Here is a 19,159-nt window from a genome sequence, read left to right on the forward strand (position 1 = left end):
GGCTACGTATTATGAATGTAAAACCTCAAGAGTACCCCACCCAAAAAGAAAGAAGGAATCTAAACTGGTCCAGTTGAGCTGGTTCAAGTCCAAAAATGTGGGACGATGAATATAATTTAGAGATATTTAGTCATATGCCCATTTTTAGCATTAATAATATAGATAAACCTTACACCATTTAATTTCTATAAACAAACCAAAAAAAAAACCCAAAAAATGACAGCTGACCTTATTGAATTTAATTTTGATTATTAAATTAGTTTGATACCCTATTGAGTGTTTTGGGTATTTTTATGAGGTTTTGGGGTTGAGCTTGTTTTAAGAAATTGATGGCAGTTTTGTAATTTATAAGAAGTTAAAAGCCTCTTTGTTATGTTGTAAATGGGCTTTGGGTGTGTTTCTAAAGTCCATTTCATATAGTGTTTTTTTATATAATTTGGGCCCCTATATCGGGTATAATAGTGAATCTCCCTATAATTTAGGGTTAACTACATAAAATTCTTCAATGATATATTCTCCAACATTTGGGGTTTATTTCAAATTGGTACATATTCTCCATTTTTTGTATTCAATCCTTGTTTTCGAACGGAAAAAAAAAAAAATCTTGTAAGCATACAGATGTGTACATATTTGGTTCTCATCAAACCTTTCTGAAAACCGGTTCTTCAGGTTTTCTAAGGCAACGATTAATTTTCACGACCTCTTGTATATGAGTTTATTTGGCCACATAAGTGATTGATTGTAAAAGGAGTGTTCTTTACAAATTTACAAGCCACCAGAGAAAGAAAAGGAAAGAAACGGTTCGGAACTTTGGACAATCTGATTGAATAGTGGTTTACTTTGTGTCAATGCAACTGAAATTTCTTTCCTGGAAATGCCAAAATGTAACCAAATGCGCATGGTTTTGAGGTTTTGACTTGTAGCCTTCTAGAGACTAGAGAGGGTCAAATCATTCCCATGAGGAGCTCACAACAATAATAATCTGTGTGAGATGAAGTTTTTATGGCAATGCCAATGCCATGACATAGCTTACAAAGAGAAAAGTCTTGTTTTTTCTCTTCCTTATCAGTTTCACATTTTCAAAGGGTCAATACGCGCAGCAAATCTATAATAGTATAATAACGTTTCAAGTCACGTTCTCAAATAATAGTAAGGCTTCTAGAAGTCAATAAATTACAACCCAATTAATTATTCGCGCGTTTTGATTCCAATTTCCAGGAAGTTTACACCCTCCATATTATTCCTGCAACTAACTTATTAACCAGATTGTCTATAAATACCACACAGCCCTCACCAACATTCTCACAATCAATACACTTTCTCATCACTTCATATTTTACAGAGCGAAACAGAGAAAAACCAGAGCATTTTCTTTTGAAGCTTTCCTTCCTTCAACTAAAAGAAATCAACATGGGTGATGCAGAATCTTTGCATTCCGCTGATGAGCTGAAACGCCAGAAGAAAATCAAATTGGCCATCTATATTACTATTTTCGTTGTGTTTCAGATCATAGTTATCACGGCAATGAGTCTCACTGTGATGAAAGTTAAGAACCCCAGGTTTAGGCTGGGCAACATCAACGTCCAAAGCTTTGAATCTGTCTCGGCAACGCCTTCATTTGACACCAAATTCACAACCCAAATCAAGATCAAGAACTCAGCCAACTGGGGTTCCTACAAGTTCAATGCTGCCAATATCACGTTTCAATACCGAGGCGCGACTTTGGCAGTAATTGATGTCGTAAAGGGCAAGGCTGGATGGCTTTCGACCATAAAAAGAAATGCGGAGGTGAGTTTGAATTCAACTGCAATAACTAATTCAAATCTTGGAAGTGATTTGAGCAGCGGGGTCTTGACGCTCAACAGCGTAGGAAGATTGAATGGAAAAGTTGCAATTATGTTCATCATGAAGAAGAAGAAGGCTGCCAACATGAACTGCACTATTGCCTTTGATGTGGCAGCCAAGGCGCTCAGATCTTTAGAATGCAAGTGAGCGAAGTAGCTAAGCATCCAGGCTGTATCTTCAGCATTTGGATGCGACTAGTTAGTTTTTGATTTGTGGCTTTTCATATTCTTTTCATTCTTTGTATCTGTGTGGCGATTGGATTTGTTATAGAGTTATAATAATGTTTTCGTTATCAATTAATAATTTGCTTGATTTGATAGAATTTTGGATGCCATTTTCGTCAACAAATGCATTGAATTGGGATGTTCTACACTTATAATCAACACTGGCATAATCTGACAAATCAAAATTATAAGATTCTTCATGAAACTTCACTTAAATTACTGGGATTAAAAGTGAAATTTAGTATAATTTTTACGGAAAAACTCAGTAGCCATTTTTTTATTTTTATTTTTAGTTTTTTAGTACAAGCAATTGTAACCTAGTAGCCAATTTTTTCTTTTTATCAAACCTAGTAGCCAATTAAGCAAGGAAGAATGTCACAAAAAAGTGTAGGACCTTGTTGGACTGTTTACTCCTGAGTTAATTCGAAAGTCCCCAAGTTCTTCTGTTTGGGCCTCTAATCACATCTCATGTTCTTAGTTATAGTCCATGTCCTTAGTCTCAACCCATGTCCTTTCCGATGACCACCCTTCAATGGCCAAACGACACCTCTTAGATGGCAAATCGCCACCTTGTCAATGACTAAACAACAGCCCTGCTATGGTGAACTGGTACCCATTCGATGACCGGACGTTAGCCTGTCAATGGTCGAACGACATCCATTGTATAGCCGAACGACACCCCTTCAATGACCTTTCAACATTAAGTATTGTTTACCCCGAAAAGGACTCGCCGGCCATTTGCGTGGTGTTTGGCCGTGGAGTTTGCTTGTTGTGATTGCGAAGGCGTGCCACTGTTGGCAGTGAAAAACTCCAACAGATTGAAAACGGTAAGACTGAAAAATGCGCACCGATATTGACTTTAATCAATCGATTGTGGATTGGGTGGGGAACTGGCCCAATACAAGGTTCTTTTCTATGCCTCAGTTAAGAGGACTTCAATATTCATCTAGTGCAAAAATGATAACTTGACAGAAGCTAAAATTGAACGGTAATGGAAATGACAGAAGTTTATCGGAAGATTTCTCTATTCAGACAACTTAAAAAAAAAGGAACAACACAACCTGAAGATTTCTCTATTCAGACCTGGCACATGAAATTAAAATGGAGATTGAAGATTTCTCTATTCAATCTTGTACAAGGAAATATCATACCAAGAGTTGGCAGAGCAAAATAAAGAAAATTCCTCAGGAGTTGTCAACTGGGAAATTCAGAGAATGAAAAAGGAAGGCTATTTCAAGCTTTTGAGTTGGGTTTATAGACGTTGAGTTTGGTTTTTGTTGGTTGAGTTGTGTGTCTTTTGCTGATGATTTCTCCTTCAATTTATAGAGAATGGAAGTCGTTGAGTGGACCAGCAGTCAATTTGAAGTACCCACTTGCCATTGGTTTTGGTGAGTGGGTTGCTGAAAATACAAGTAAATCCAAAAAAGTTGCTAAGAGGCTTTGATGTGATTTGACAGAAGTTGTCACTGTTAGACTTAAAGAAATCCAAAGTATTAGTCCACTTGCCATTGATTGGAGAGTGACAGCCAAAAGTAGTTGACTAAAAGACAAAAGGAAATGTAGAGATAATGACCACAATCTCTACTTCTTTATTTATTCATTCTTTAAGCCCACTTGCATATTATTTTATTCTTCTTTCAATCTTGGTGTAGACTTTTTACGTGTATGTTGGGCTTTGGCTTTGTTTTAATATTCTTCATTGATCGGTTCATAATTGTATATCATTTTGTACCCTTCTAGCTTATGATTTGGTTATGTTTTTGAGTTAAACTTGTGCTTTTAATCCTTTTTGTGTTTATCTTTCAGTTCATTGAGCTTTAGGTAATAATGATGGCTTTAGAGAGCATAATTCATGCAATTCAAGCATGTTAAGGCCTAATTTGGATGAATGGATGAAGAGCTTAAAGACAAACTCATTTTGGCTACAGCCCCCTGCCAGTCCAGTTCCGTAGGTCATATTGCAAGCTTTGTTTCAACAACCTACATAGCTCGAATGAGGCCACATTCTTCATGAAAGTTGTTCCAATTGGTGTGTACTATAACATATCCAAAATTCAGCCCCATTGGATAAATCTGAAGTCCGTTACCTAGCAAACACAGAACCATGCTCAGGATGGATCTTATCAGCGCGGAAAATGAGTTAGCAATTTGTTTCGGCCTTAACTTCTTCCTCCGACCTTGGATTGGCCCAAATAACATATGGTTGGAAAGAAGACATTCTGAACTTCAATTTCGAGTGCTTAAAGTCCTAATTTGATTAAGAGAAGCCCAAGTTGTAAGCCCTTGAAGTTGCTGGTCATGCTGACCTCAGCATGTGCTGGTTGGATGCTTGGTCATGGTGAGCTAGGTATGAGCTATCATTTCTGGTTGGAAGCTTGGTCATGGTGACATGAAGATGAGCTAGGGCTGCTGGTGGGATCTATTGGTGAAGTGCATCAACCAATTCAAGATTTTCTAATACAAGTGCATCACCCAATTTAGATTTTCTAATACAAGTGCATCAACCATTTCAGATTTTATAAAACAAGTGTGGTATGCATTAGCCATATTGAATTCAGATTTTCACTTTCCCTAGGCCTATAAATAGGGAAGTTCTCTAAGCTTGTAAACACACCCCAAGGGGGGGAGCTCTCAAACACTTCTCTAGAGCTCCCTTCCCTTCTCTCCCTCAAATTCTCTTAATTTTGCTTTCTAGTTCTCAATTCTAGCTTTCCTTTTTCTTCTTAGTTGTAATTTATTTTTCTTTGTAATGTAAATTCTTTCCTTAAGTTTTCAAGTTGAATTAGTTTCCAAGTTTCAATTATGGTTTTTGTTCTTATTCATTATGCTTATAAGTTAATATGCTAGTTTGAATGATTGATCACCATTTAGGCTTGCATGTTAGCTATCTTGGTTTGAATTAAGAGTATACACCATGCTTTAATTCGAATTGAACTATGAATAGGAAGAGTATGTATGGACATTCGACAACAGGGATTAGATACATACTTGGTTGTTTAAAATGTTCTTCTATGCTTAATGGGTTCATAATGCTTAGTTTTAGGTTAGACAACAAATGATCAAATTAGGGAATTAGGAACACAAGGTTATGACCACACACCATGGCTTAATCATACTTTAGCTAGAATCAATCCATTAATCTAAATTGAACTTGGGAACTTATTTGCTTGAGTTACTTATTTCTTTCTTCCTTGTTTTATGTTCTTTGTTTTTGTTTCTATTTTGTGTAGGAAAACTAAATTGGATCATTCAATCACCAATCCCTGTGGAATCGACCTCGCACTTACATATGCTATACTACCAACGGTTCGTGCACTTGCGAGTATCACAAGTTGAGGATGCAGCTTAATCCATTTTGGTGCAGCTGTATCTACACAACATTCATCACAGAGAATATTAAATTATTTCCATCTACCACATCTTCACTTTATTTTTCTCTGAATCAACTCACTGGTGATGAAGTCCCTCCATTGATAAAGTGAAACTTGATTTGCAGCCACTGAGTTTCTCCTCTGAACATGCCTTGATGCGTAATAAACTGGGAATGCTAGGTTGATCCAATTGCTGCCAATTTCGGATATGTTGTTCTCCACATAAGTAGGAACAACATTCATGAAGAACTTAATTCCTTTTGAGCAATAGAAAATCTGGTTTTAGCATGGTTACACCTGACTGGTTGTCACAGACTGTTCTCACGAACAAAAATCATGATTAATGCTCTGAAGATTCAATACCTGCGCAAATGACGCCAAATTCGGATATGTCGTAGTAGACATCCAAATGAATAACTTTCATGAAGAACGAATGTTCATATGAGGACTGGAAGCTGGCCCGAATCGGGCCATAATTAGGCCCGAATTGCCACTGTTTTCAGCTTTTGCTGTTGCTGGTATGCTTCTGATGTTTGATGTTGCGAGGATTCCACATTTATCCAAATGATCCCAAGTTTGGATATGTTACAGTAGACGTTCTAATGCAAAACTTTCATGAAGAAAGACAATTCATTAGAGCATTGAAATTAGGCCCGAATTGCTGCTATAAGCTTTTTGCTGGCGCTGTGCATCTGGTGTTTTCAGCTCTTAGGACTCCACATTTGTCCAAATAAACCCAAATTTGGATATGTTGCAGTAGACGTAGAGATGAACAACTTTCGAGGAGGATGAAACTTGATTTGAGCGCTGAATTTGAATTTTGGGCCCACTCCATCTGACTGCAGCAATGCGTGTCTAGCCATATTTTGGCCACTTTGATGTCCATGGAAAATTATCTACCATTTTAGGCAAAAATCCAATTTTTGGTACAAACAAGTATATCATTTCCACATCCCGTTGGAATTAAATTATGCTCGTTATATTTCTTTTAAAAATAAAATAAAATAGAGAGATGAATTGATATATATTTTTATTTGATTTGGATTCGTCGGGACTGACGGGGCTCGAACACTCGGCTTCCGCTTTGACAGGGCGGTGCTTAGGTACACACCAATTCTAATTTAAATTGAATCTAAATAAATTGAAAGGGTTAGAATGAAATCATAAAAGAAATATATACTTTATTTTATTATGGTATTTACTTGGGAGTTTACTGTGGGCACGATAAGTGGTACACTTGAGGTGCGTCCTTCCCGGTCCTCTCGTACTAGGGAAAGGTTCTCTCAATGCTCTAACGCCCCAAAGAAGGGGTTGCCTCAAATTCTCTCATTATTCACAAGCCACAACCCTTACAAGTGGAACCCCCTGTTGTTCAACCCGATTCGACTGACTTTTGGATAATAAGAAGGCTAGATGATCTGATTTGATCAAGGAAAAAGCCCAGTTAGCCACCACGGAATCGACCCCCTTTGATTGTACAAGAATATGCGGAGCTCAACATGTCTAGAAGCACATGAGAATGTTCTTTTGTTGATATTATTACGAGTATTCGATACTGGGTCATTCATAGCATTACTATATCTTCATAGAGTTATTGTTTAGGTAGTTCATACCATCCATACATAATGTTTTGATCTAAGATTTCAATTCTTCCATGTTTCATCAGTAGTTAATATATTGTTCCATGGAGCTAAGGTCCAAAATATGGAAGAAACATGTGTTTCCATGATTCTACCGCCTAGTCAATTCTGTTCCACTTAATCCCTGTTTCATGGCCACATATCTTTCTGACTAAGGAATGAGAAACCTTTCTCTTGTTACATGAATCCAATTTTCATTTCATATGGGGGAAAAGATCTTTTTCTAAACAATGTCTTTGTCATTTGATCCTGTTTGGGGGTGGTGAAAATTCACCCAACCCAAGCACCCTTTAAAAACACAAAAAGACTGGAAGAGTAGTGGCCGAGTTGGAAGAGTAGTGGCCTGGCTTGAAGAGTCGTGGCCGGGCTTGATGAGTTGCGGCTGGGATTGAAGAGTGGCCAGAATTGAGAAGAGTAGAGGCTAGGCTTGAAGAGTTGCGGCCGGGCTGGAGAAGTTTGGCGGCCAGGCTGGAGAAGTTTGGCGGCGGGGCTAGAGAGGGTCAAATATTAAACTAAATAAACTAATTTTGTATAATTTTTTTTTAAAAATCGACAAAATAATTTAAAATAATTAATTACTATTTATTAAGTAATTTATGAAATTAGTAAAATATTTAAATACTAATTATGTCACGCCCGGTCCCGAAATAAAGAATATTCCTGAATCAGGGTGTGTGAATTGAATGAAATAAAAAAAAAATACTGAAAAATTGGTTAAAATACATTACCCTTGTATAAAAAAATAATAATGATCTTACAAGTGTACAAAAACTTTATCACTCTAAACTAATCCAACTTCTCTGATTTCGTCTTTGTCTTGCCCACTAATTGATATGAAAAACAAAATAGGTAAGGGATGAGCAAACCACCGCTCAGTGAGTAGATTATGTAATATATGAGTCAAGCAATGTCATTTTACACACTCTAGAAAATATAATAAAAAGATACACAATCCAAATCATATCACAAAAATTCACGCCCAACACACATCATTACATATCTTGGTTATCGTTCACAAATTGTACCCAATACGTGACCCCTATTGGCGTCACTGCCCTATGTCCCTAACTGGTATATTTATCCTTCGAATACCCTGTCACTGAAGTTTTCATGTTCCATAAATAGTACGTACTTCACAAAAACTCCAAATAATATATATTGTGTGCAATATTGCACAAATTAAACATGATTGACTTGAAAATAGAGAGAGATTTGTAAATATAATAAATCCATGATAATCCATGATTTTCACATTTATCAAGAAATAAGAACTTTTAGAACACATAACATAAACCATTCACCATAATAAGTATGAAATATTACAAGACAAACACACACGTTCTTCATCTTGTCTCTCTCTCTCTCTCTCTCTCTTAAACACTACTTCATGGTACAAATTTATTCTTAAAGAATTGGAATGAATGATTGAAGTAAGGAAGGATGATACTTATAGGAGAGGCTACAGATGCAACCAAATAATATTTATATATACAATATTTTAAACCACGAAAAGATAAGATAGAAAAGTAAGGGAATAATGTGACTTATCCCCCTTTGGCCAATGATATCACAACACCACTTGTTACTAGCATGCAAGGTGGCATGACAATGATGATTTGATTAAAACCAATCCCAAGTCTCTACATGTGGAAAACAAGAATGGTGCCATCTTTCACCTAAATGAATAATCTCATACTAGGGCTTAAGATTTTATAACATTTAGGTCTTCATAAAAAATATTAAATAAGGAAAAGCCATATTAATAAATAATTAATATGTAGTATGAATATTTCTTTCAAATATATATATATAGTTTCTTTTATATATAAAAAAAAAAGGTTCTCACAATCTACCCTCTTTAAAAAAAATTTCTTCCTCAAAATTTACTAAAATTAGGTCACATTTCTTCCCTAGGGGTATCTAATTCTTGGGCGCTGATACCATTTTATCACAATCCGGTCTGGAAATAAAGAATATTCCTGAATCAGTGTGCGTGAATTAAACGAAATAAAATAAAAATACTTTAAGATTATACGTTGGCTTATGCTGCTCGCTGCATTTAGTGTTTAGTTTGTGTCAATGGCATTTAAGTTTCTTTCCTGGAAATGCCAAAATATAACCAGAGGCGCATAGTTAGAGGTTTTGACTTATAGTCTTCTAGAGAGGCCCGATAACTTTGAGGAACTTGGACTTTGTAATGAGACATACAGATATTTGTTTGTGTGGAAGGTAAAGTCTTTAAAGCCCTCGGAGCTTTCTCTTATTCTATACTTATCTTCAAAGGTTCAATATGCGCAGCAGAATATACAATAGTATAATAGGGTTTCAAGTCACGTTCTCAAATATCTAGAAGAAGGGCTCTAGAAGTCAATAAAACTACAATCCAGTTATTCCCGCGTTTTGATTCCAATTGCCAGGAAGTTTATACTCTCGATATTATTCCTCCAATTAAGTCATTAACCAAGTTGTCTATATATACCACACAGCACCCGCCAGCATTCTCACAATCAATACACTTTCTCATCACTTCATATTTTACAGAGCAAAACAGAGAAAAACCAGAGCATTTTCTTTTGAAGCTTTCCTTCCTTCCTTCCATTAAAAGAAATCAACATGGGTGATGCAGAATCTTTGCATTCCGCTGATGAGCTGAAACGCCAGAAGAAAATCAAAATGGCCATATATATTACTATTTTCGTTGTGTTTCAGATCATAGTTATCACCACAATGAGTCTCACTGTCATGAAAGTTAAGACCCCCAAGTTCAGGCTAGGCAGCAACATCAACGTCCAAAGCTTTGAATCTGTCCCGGCAACGCCTTCATTCGACATGAAATTCACAACCCCAATCAGTATAAAGAACTCAGCCAACTGGGGTTCCTACAAGTTCAATGCTGGCAATGTCACATTTCAATACCAAGGAGCGACTGTGGGAGTAATTAATATCGAAAAGGGCAAGGCTGGATGGCTTTCGACCATAAAAAGAAATGTGGAGGTGACTTTGAGTTCAAATGTATTAACTGGTTCAAATCTGGGCAGCGAATTGAGCAGTGGGGTGTTGACGCTCAACAGTGTAGGCAGATTGAATGGAAAAGTTGCAATTATGTTCATAATGAAGAAGAAGAAGGCTACCAACATGAACTGCACCATAGCTTTTGATGTGGCAGCCAAGACCCTCAAATCTTTACAATGCAAATGAGCGGAGTAGCTAAGCATCCAGGCTTCATCTTCAGCTTTTGGATTGCGACTAGCTAGTTGTTGATTTGTGACTTTTCTTATTCTTTTTATTCTTTGTATCTGTGTGGCGATCGGATTTATTATAGAGTTATAATGATATATTTGTTTTCGTTACCACTCCCCTGTACTTATTTATTTCTTTGATATTTACTTATTTATAGTCTGCTTCTTTGAAGTGCCCGATTCTTCTCTAATGGTGGGTGCAAGAAAATCCTCAAGTCATACGTATTTCTAAATGATGGTTGTGCGCCTCATTGATGGGATATGTTCTTGACATGGAGACTGGATCATTGTAAACATGACAATTGCCCAAATGCTGCAGCTAGGCTACGATGTAAAACAAATAAAAGCTCCAGGGGGCCTCACTTGACTCTATATATTGCAAAGAAATCTCCAGTTCTGATACCCAATTGACCAACAGCCATGATGGAGCCTGACAAGTTCCCCATATTAGTACCTAAGAAAATGCACAACATGAAATGTTATGCATATATTGCTGCGTTTGCTGTGTTCCAAACCTTAATCACACTGGCTTTTGGATTATTCCCGATGCCAACTGAAACTCCTACGGTCAGGGCGAGATCTGTGGCAATCCAAGACTACTGTGCTTCAGATGAACCCTTCTTCAACATTACCCTGGTTGCTGAAGTTGCAGTGAGGAACAAGAATTTTGGGCATTTTAGGTTTGATCCCAGCAGAGCTAATGTCACATATGGGGGTGTCATAGTGGGCAATGGAGACATAACCAAAGCAAGAGCCAGTGCTAGGAAGACAAGGATAATGAATGTGACCATTGAAGTGAGATCAGCTGGGGTACTATTAGATGGTGCCAGGCTTAGCAATGAGCTTAAGTTAAAATAACAACAATGGCCTTGTAACTAAAAACCAAAGTAATATTATAGTTCTACAACAAATCCAAGTTTCCCTCAAAGAAGAAAAATATATACCAAAGAATAATGAAATAATAAAATGATCCAATTAGTCTTGATCACTCCCAAGAGCTAGTGCGGATGCCGTTGCCTCGCTTGCCAGGAAGGGGATGGTCTTCCTTGCCCTCCGCCTGGTGCTTAATCCTCTGTTGTGTGGTTTTTTCGTTTGTTTTGTTCTTTTGGTGTTTTTAGTTCTTTGGTTTTGTGTGTCTGTCCTGTTTGTTTGGTTGGGTTTGGCTCCCCTTTGGGCCTTTGCCGTTTGGCTTTTATGATATCTTTGTTGACCAAAAAAAAAAATCAAATGCTATGGTGCAGTCCATGTGGAAGACTTCCTCTTCTTCATGATAAATATCAATTCCACCTCTCCAGTCAATTTAGCTTGGCTGCTTAGCATCAAGACCCCATTCCTCAACTCACTGCCAGAATTGGAACTGTTCGGCAATGCGTTTGAATTCAAACTCACTGTGAAATCAATCTTTTTGGTGGAACGCATTCCAGCCTTGATATAGGATTCAGGAATAACAACTTGCCCCACAGCCAGGACTTGGTACGTCGCAGTGCCTGCATTGACTCTTCTGGCGCTTTAGCTCATCAGTGGATTGCAAAGACTCTCCATCACTTTTTGGATTTCCATTTGCTGGTGCCAATGGGTTTTGTCAGCCAGCATTCTTTGATTTCCTGGAAAGCTTTGAACTGGAAAATGTTCTTTTGATGTTTGGGTGTCTAGACTCTAAAGTGTAAAATGAATTGAGCAAGTGTGATATACCTATATTTAGTTGTTTGTGGAATGTGTTGAGAGTGTCTGTCTCCCATTGAAAAGTTAAAGGACCTGGTCTGGGTTTATAAGGAGTTGGGCTACTCCTCCCATTGCCAATTGGTTTTGGTGTGGAACCTCAACTTCCTTCAAAATGTTGTCTTCTACAGCGTGTTAATCTAGTGTTTGCACAATCTGATTGAAGAGATGTTTAGTTTGTGTCAATGGCAATTAAGTTTCATTGACCAAATTGTCTATAAATACCACACAGCACTCACCAATATTCTCACAATCAATACACTTACTCATCAGTTCATATTTTACAGACCGAAACAGAGAAAAAGCAGAGCATTTTATTTTGAAGCTTTACTTCCTTCCACTAAAAGAAATCAACATGGCTTGGAAAACAAATGATGCAGAATCTTTGCAATCCTCTGATGAGCTGAAACGCCAGAAGAAAATCAAAATGGCCATATATATTACTATTTTCGTTGTGTTTCAGATCATAGTTATCACCACGATGAGTCTCACTGTGATGAAAGTCAAGACCCCCAAGTTCAGGCTAGGCAGCAACATCAACGTCCAAAGCTTTGAATCTGTCCCGGCAACGCCTTCATTCGACATGAAATTCACAACCCAAATCAGTATCAAGAACTCAGCCAACTGGGGTTCCTACAAGTTCAATGCTGCCAATGTCACGTTTCAATACCAAGGCGCGACTGTGGGAGTAATTAATATTGAAAAGGGCAAGGCTGGATGGCTTTCGACCATAAAAAGAAATGTGGAGGTGACTTTGAGTTCAAATTTATTAACTGGTTCAAATCTGGGCAGCGAATTGAGCAGTGGGGTGTTGACGCTCAACAGCGTAGGCAGATTGAATGGAAAAGTTGCAATTATGTTCATAATGAAGAAGAAAAAGGCTACCAACATGAACTGTACCATAGCTTTTGATGTGGCAGCCAAGACTCTCAAATCTTTACAGTGCAAATGAGCGGAGTAGCTAAGCATCCAGGATGCATCTTCAGCGTTTGGATTTCGACTAGCTAGTTCTTGATCTGTGACGACTCTTATTCTTTTTATTCTTTGTATCTGTGTGGCGATTGGATTTGTTTTCTTTACCACTCCCCTGTTCTTCTTTTGTTCTTATTTTTTCATTGAATATACAATGGTAATATTCCTTCTGTGAGCGGATTCCGTTATTATGTATTATGTACTGGTGATTTTTTTTAATTTTTAGTTAAACCTATTTTTATGTAGTTAATTCTATTTTATATGTAGTTAACTCTATGAATAAAACCGACAGGGTTAGACATTGGACTTGATTTTTTAACTAATGCAAATACAGTGACCAAATTGGGAAAATTGAATCACGGTGACCAAATTTGATTTTGAGCCAAACCTCAGTGACCAAAAATATAATTAATCCTATTTAAAATAATAAGGTTAATATTTTTTTATAGAGCAAATAAAAAGGTTTGCTGCTTGTTAAACGCAGCGTTCCTTTTTTAAAGAGGGGGGTGAGCTACGTTAAAACCGAAGCATAGATAATATCAAAACCAAGTGTTCAAAAACAATTGGACTTTATGAAAGTGGAAACGACGATGTCGCAGATGCGCCTCCTTCCACGCTTGGTCTTCTTCTTGTTATGCGAAACATTCCAAGACCTTGTCGTTGATGGACCACGCAACTATTACACACAAACCAAGCAAAGATAAAGCACACACGAAACCACAAAGTACACACACACACACACACACGCAAAGAACACAAGAATTTATAGAGGTTTAACGTTGTGCCTACGTCCTCTTGGTGATCCCCGAGAAATTCACTAGTATGAAAGAACCCATTTGGTTACAATGAAGAATCCCCTTTGATCTCTAACAAACCCTAGCTCTCTTTTCTCTTACCCTTGGCTCAAACCCAATTTGATGCCTTAGCTTTCTCATGTTACAATAACCTAGCGCTAAAGTACCTATTTATATGTCATAGGGCTTTAGTACAATTATACAAGGAATATGAAACTTAAAAGACTCCAAAACTAGGAGAAAATATGTCCAGATTCGCCAGGTATACGCGCTGGATTTGCACCTCCCGCTCGAGCACCACTCGTGCCTCTCGAGCGCCTGCATTTGCTCGAGTTTGAGTATCTGCCACTCGAGTAGGTGCTCAAGCGCTTGGGTCTGGGTGAGATGTACCGCTCTGCTGCTCAAGCGCCTATAGTTTCAGCTTGAGCGGCAGAGCCCAGTCAAAACTATTGCAGCTCTTTTGACTATATGTTTCCTTCACTCCTGTTAGAAATATGCCCTTAAAGCCAACGAATTATGTAATAGTTAGAGTTAATGACATCTTTGATAAAAGACATATTATGTTATCAATGGGCAAGAAATGTTGTTTTATACATTAAATCATCCTATATTATCTTTCAATATGTAGAACAACCATAGTCCAAAGAATACACGAGTGGATATGAGAGCTATGTAATGAGATTGCATACATGGAGACTTCTCATCATCCCTAAATCCTGAATATATGTTCATGGTTATAGGAATATTGATTGGACGTCAATATTCCGCAAAGACCATTACACAAAGTATCGTCTCTATATGTAAGGAATGACAAGGTCTCAAGTCATTAAGTATGGAGGCACATCGATATGTGTGTAGGTGCTTGTAGAACAACAAGTACATTGAACACGATCCAACACATGAGTTACAGCATGAAAGTATTTACTCACATGTCAAGCTGGAACTCATAAATTGCAATGGTGCAAACTAATCCTTAGACTTGAGGCATCATAGATGTTTTGTGGCTATGTTGTTAAGCTTTGAGGGCACTATACGGTCATGTTGAATTATGCATAGCTTAAAGGTGTTCATCAGGATTCTTAATAGAGTCATGGAAGCAAATGAATGTACAACAAAGAATCTCTACTCTCAGTAAAGGAGAGAGAATACTACAAGATATGATTGTTCAAATCTCTGCGCAGAGTAGTGGATAAGACTTGAAAGAAGAAGTCTTCAAGTCTTACCATGATAATCATATAAAAGAAATTATTCACATTAGAGCATGTCCACCCCAAAAGGCTAAGGCAAGACTAAGGCAAGGCAAGGGATGACACTATTCACATGAATAGTAGTGCCTGCCTTGCCATTTTTGATTCAACCCCGAAAGGCTAAGGCAAGGGCAAATACTATTCATTGTACTTTATTTCCTATTTTTTTATACTTTTTTTTTGTCTGAATTTTTTTATACTTTAAACTATTAATTTTGATAAGTTTTTCAGATAATATTTTTGGTTGCCACGTGTCACAATTTATTATAAAATTCTCATCTAAAATTTGAGATAACATTTTCGGATAAAATTTTTGGTTGCCACGTGTCCATTTTTATTATAAAATTCACATATCACTTATCATACAATTGAAATACCTACTCACTCATCATACAATTGAAATCCTCCTGGTCCTCATAGTCTGACATAATCGAGTACAACGACGACTCAATCATTGGCGGAGGCGTTTCCGCCGGATCACGACGTGGGGGAGTATTTTCCTTCGGAGGAAGTAATAGTGCCATTATTTCCGACACGGAACGCACCACTGGAACCAATTGCGGGCATTGCTCACTTGAGGAGCCATGTGCAGTGACGGACCCAGGATCCGAACCCCGTAGGGTCATAGTGTAAATGTTCCAAAGAAAATTTAAGAATGAGTTATTTTTCTTATCTATTTTTTCTCTTTCAAATTTTATTCCTTTCTTGGAAAAATATACTTTGATTTCCATTAAATCATGAATTTCATCCAAGCAATATTGGTTTTAGCACTGTTGGAAAAACAAGCCAAAATTTTACTGGGTCAGATATTTTGACTGCACATCTGGCTCCAATCTGTTGGTTACTGCATTTTGTTCTAATTACAATGAAGAAAAATATTTTTTTTTTGTGTGTGTGTGTGGAGAAATTCTTAAGTGTTAATAGTGGTGATAAAACCATGTTGTGGTCATCCTTAGATAAAATTACTAGTAAAGCTCATCATTCATGGATTCTAAGAAATAATAATAAATGGGATTCCAACAACAAAACAGGTTAAAAAGATTAAAAAGAACTCGCTGGACTGGAGGTCCACTTTCTACTTAGGAAACAGACGTGGGAGAATGGAGGGATACATAAGAGTTTTTTATTTTAAAAATTTTCCTGGGCCAAAACGACGTCGTTTTGCCTAGGATGTTTTAAAAAAAACAGAAGCGCATTGCACTGCTTCTTCTTCCTCCTACACGCAGCTTCCTCTCAGGCAAAACATCAAGCACTTGGAGGGCAATCCAAGGGGTCACACAGCCAGCTCAAGTGGACCTCCAAGCCTATTTCCATGGCTTCCATAGGGTCGTTTGACCCCAGTGACCTCACTGTGGGTCCGTCCCTGGTCATGTGTAATGGTTTTCCTCTTTTTTGTTTTACCTTGAATAATCTGTTAAAAAAAATGAAATTTGAAATGTAAGAAATATATATATATATAAATGACATTAAATTGAATAAAACGTCAATTATTATTTTTTATCTTGTCGCCAAGATTTTGCCCTCTTTGAACGTTTGTCAACGACCCTCCGGCTTCGATGGAAGAGGCCATTTATATTTTTACACAAATGGAATTTTGTAATAGAAAAATGTGAGTGGAAAGTAAAAAATATTGGAAGGAGGAGAATTGGTATGAAGATTTGGTGTGGAAAGTGAATAAAATTGATAGATATTTATAGGGAAAAAATCCAGTATTTTTTGGTATTTTTTAAAAAAATTTCGAATGTTTTTGGCTTTTGTTTGACCAAAAAAAGAGGGCCGTCGGATTTCTGGGAGAAAAGCCATCGCAGCGCCACGTGGCATTTTTCCGTTGGACCCTGTCAGGCGATGATGTCACGATGACATTAGCAACCATAAATTCAAATTTTTTTTATCGTTGGCGCGTGAGCTTCAGCCCAGGCAGAATTTGCCCGTGGGCTTGCCAGGATTGGTGGGGCCCGCAGCTTGCCCGAGCTACTTCTCTTGCGCTGGAGGGCTTCTGGGCTCGCCAAGGGGGCCTTTTGCCTGATTTGAGTGTAGGGGTGGACATGCTCTTAGGATATTGACAATCGGATTCCATGATCTAATAATGTGAATAAGGAGTATTGACATAAGAGAAGGATTCAATTGCACGGTCATTCCAATATAGGTTCTTTCACAATGTCTCATTTAGCTCGGATAACCGTGACTTGCTGTTAGGCCACAACCATGGTTTGTGGATGTCCTAAAAGGTTTCAATTAATCTTTATTAATAGGAAGAATTTAATTGTGGAATTTAATTCGTATATCATCTATGAGGAGTTGAGTCAACCCACTACATTTCTAAAGGGAACCTACGAATCTGCACACCCAAAGAATGTGATTAGAGGTACAAATGAGGAGACACAAGTCAATGGTTGATAATTAAATGTCAAAGTCAACGATCAAAAGTCAACATGTTGACCGGAGCAATTGACCAAAGTCAAATAGTTCGACCGAGTCAATTAAGTAAGACTATAATTATAATTTAATAGTTAAATTATAATTAAAAGATTAATTATTGAATTAATATTGACATATAGAAATATTAGATTGGGCTTTTAAATATGATTTAAAAGGAAATGGACAAAATAACCCAAAAGGCTATTGGGCCCAATGGATAAGTGACATAAGATAACATAACCCATGGACCAAATAGAGCCCCAAATACCCACCCAATTGCCTTTTGTGTTGTCCTATATAAGCTAAGTGTTGGAGAAAACCTAGCTAGGGTTTTTGGCAGGGATGGACCTAGGATTTTAAAATGGGCTGGGCTAAATTTAGGTACTAAGTAGATAGAAAACTTAACAATACCATGTGATTTCATTGATAACAAAAAAAAAAAAACAAAAAAAAAAAAAACCAGCAAGAACAATAAAATTAAGGGAGTTTCACTAAAATACCCAAAATGAGGGCTGAAATTATAAAAATACTCAACACCCAAAACTCATCATTACACACACTCAAAACCCATTTATAAACATACCCAAAACCCATCATTACACACATACCCAAAACCCATTTTGGGTATGTTTCTATGTTTAAATAGTGCTTGGGTATTTTTATAAATACATGTCTAGGATTGGGTATTTTTATAAATATCTATAAAATTAATTACAAATCCTATTTGATAATTCATAACTCATAAACTGAAACTGATGCCCCAATTGCAAATCCTAATTGATACTTCATAAACTCCAAAAAAAATCCTCAAGAAATTGAGAGAAGCTTACATGACGAATATAGAAACTTGGTTCACTTGAATTAAGTCTTGAAGGTGAGGGCAGCAGCAACAAGAGCGTTTTTTTTTTCTTCTCTACATGTGAGGGTAGGGTGGTGCTTCTTCTTATTCTTCTTCTTCCTTTTTTTTTTTCTTTCTATATGCTGTGTGTGAGTTATTTTATTTTATCTTTTTTTTCTCTTTTGCTGTGCTGTGTGTGAGTTCCCCCACACCCCAACTAGATGAGGTTAGGTTATTTAAATTGGGTGAGCTAGGATTTTATTTTTTTGGTTGGAAAAAAGAAGCCACCTGGCTTAGGTGGCCCCCCCAACTCTTTTCTTTTTATTGACTAGGAGAACTAGATGAGGTTAATTAGGTTATGGGTGAGCCTAGGATTTTATTTTATTTTTGCTGGAAAAAAGAAGCCACCTGGGCTATAGCCCAGGTTTGCCAAACTATAGGTCCGTCCCTGGTTTTTGGTTTCCTACTTTGGTTGATGAGTGATCATCTTCCAAAAATAAAAAATTGGTCTAATCAAGAAGTAGAATAGCATCCATACTTCTTGATTGCCTTCTCTTAATCACTAGGAGCATTTGGTGTGGTGAGGTAGAGGACTCCAATCTTGGAGCCTTAAGGTGAATGAGTCAAAATCAAGTGGAAAAAGGGTCTTTCTAACAAAGGTGTTCATTTTTGATAAATCAAGAAAATGTCATCAATGGTAAAGATCTATTCCATTTTCCCTTTTCTATTTGTGTTCAAAGAGACTAGGATAAGATACTTGATTTAAAATGAAAAAGATTTAGCTCAACTAGTATAAACAAAATGAATCCGCCATTTAGAATGTTTTTATTGTATAGGTTGTGGCTAAAGTTC

The 19,159-nt window shown here is 37.2% G+C and overlaps 4 protein-coding genes across 4 annotated transcripts; all 4 read left to right on the forward strand.

The window, feature by feature from the left end:
- The first annotated feature begins 1,291 nt into the window (after positions 1-1,291).
- Positions 1,292-2,167, forward strand: LOC110762464 (uncharacterized). The gene has a single exon (XM_021965107.2). The coding sequence runs from the start codon at positions 1,411-1,413 to the stop codon at positions 1,990-1,992; it is 582 nt and encodes a 193-aa protein (XP_021820799.1). The 5' UTR covers positions 1,292-1,410; the 3' UTR covers positions 1,993-2,167.
- A 7,429-nt stretch (positions 2,168-9,596) lies between these two features.
- LOC110762520 (uncharacterized) lies at positions 9,597-10,433 on the forward strand. The gene has a single exon (XM_021965171.2). It carries the CDS (start codon positions 9,694-9,696, stop codon positions 10,276-10,278), a length of 585 nt encoding a protein of 194 aa, XP_021820863.2. The 5' UTR covers positions 9,597-9,693; the 3' UTR covers positions 10,279-10,433.
- Positions 10,434-10,739: 306 nt separating this feature from the next.
- LOC110762490 (late embryogenesis abundant protein At1g64065-like) lies at positions 10,740-11,177 on the forward strand. Its single transcript, XM_021965135.1, has one exon. The coding sequence runs from the start codon at positions 10,740-10,742 to the stop codon at positions 11,175-11,177; it is 438 nt and encodes a 145-aa protein (XP_021820827.1).
- A 1,153-nt stretch (positions 11,178-12,330) lies between these two features.
- LOC110762521 (uncharacterized) lies at positions 12,331-12,990 on the forward strand. The gene has a single exon (XM_021965172.2). The coding sequence runs from the start codon at positions 12,394-12,396 to the stop codon at positions 12,988-12,990; it is 597 nt and encodes a 198-aa protein (XP_021820864.2). The 5' UTR covers positions 12,331-12,393.
- Positions 12,991-19,159: the final 6,169 nt, after the last annotated feature.

The sequence above is a fragment of the Prunus avium genome, chromosome 5 (assembly GCF_965620075.1).
Source record: "Prunus avium chromosome 5, drPruAviu1.hap1.1, whole genome shotgun sequence".
Lineage (NCBI taxonomy): Eukaryota > Viridiplantae > Streptophyta > Magnoliopsida > Rosales > Rosaceae > Prunus > Prunus avium.

Excerpts from the sequence above, each read along its gene's own strand:
- LOC110762520 (XM_021965171.2), top strand. The coding sequence starts at position 9,694 with ATGGGTGATGCAGAATCTTTGCATTCCGCTGATGAGCTGAAACGCCAG.
- LOC110762464 (XM_021965107.2), top strand. The coding sequence starts at position 1,411 with ATGGGTGATGCAGAATCTTTGCATTCCGCTGATGAGCTGAAACGCCAG.
- LOC110762521 (XM_021965172.2), top strand. The coding sequence starts at position 12,394 with ATGGCTTGGAAAACAAATGATGCAGAATCTTTGCAATCCTCTGATGAG.
- LOC110762490 (XM_021965135.1), top strand. The coding sequence starts at position 10,740 with ATGATGGAGCCTGACAAGTTCCCCATATTAGTACCTAAGAAAATGCAC.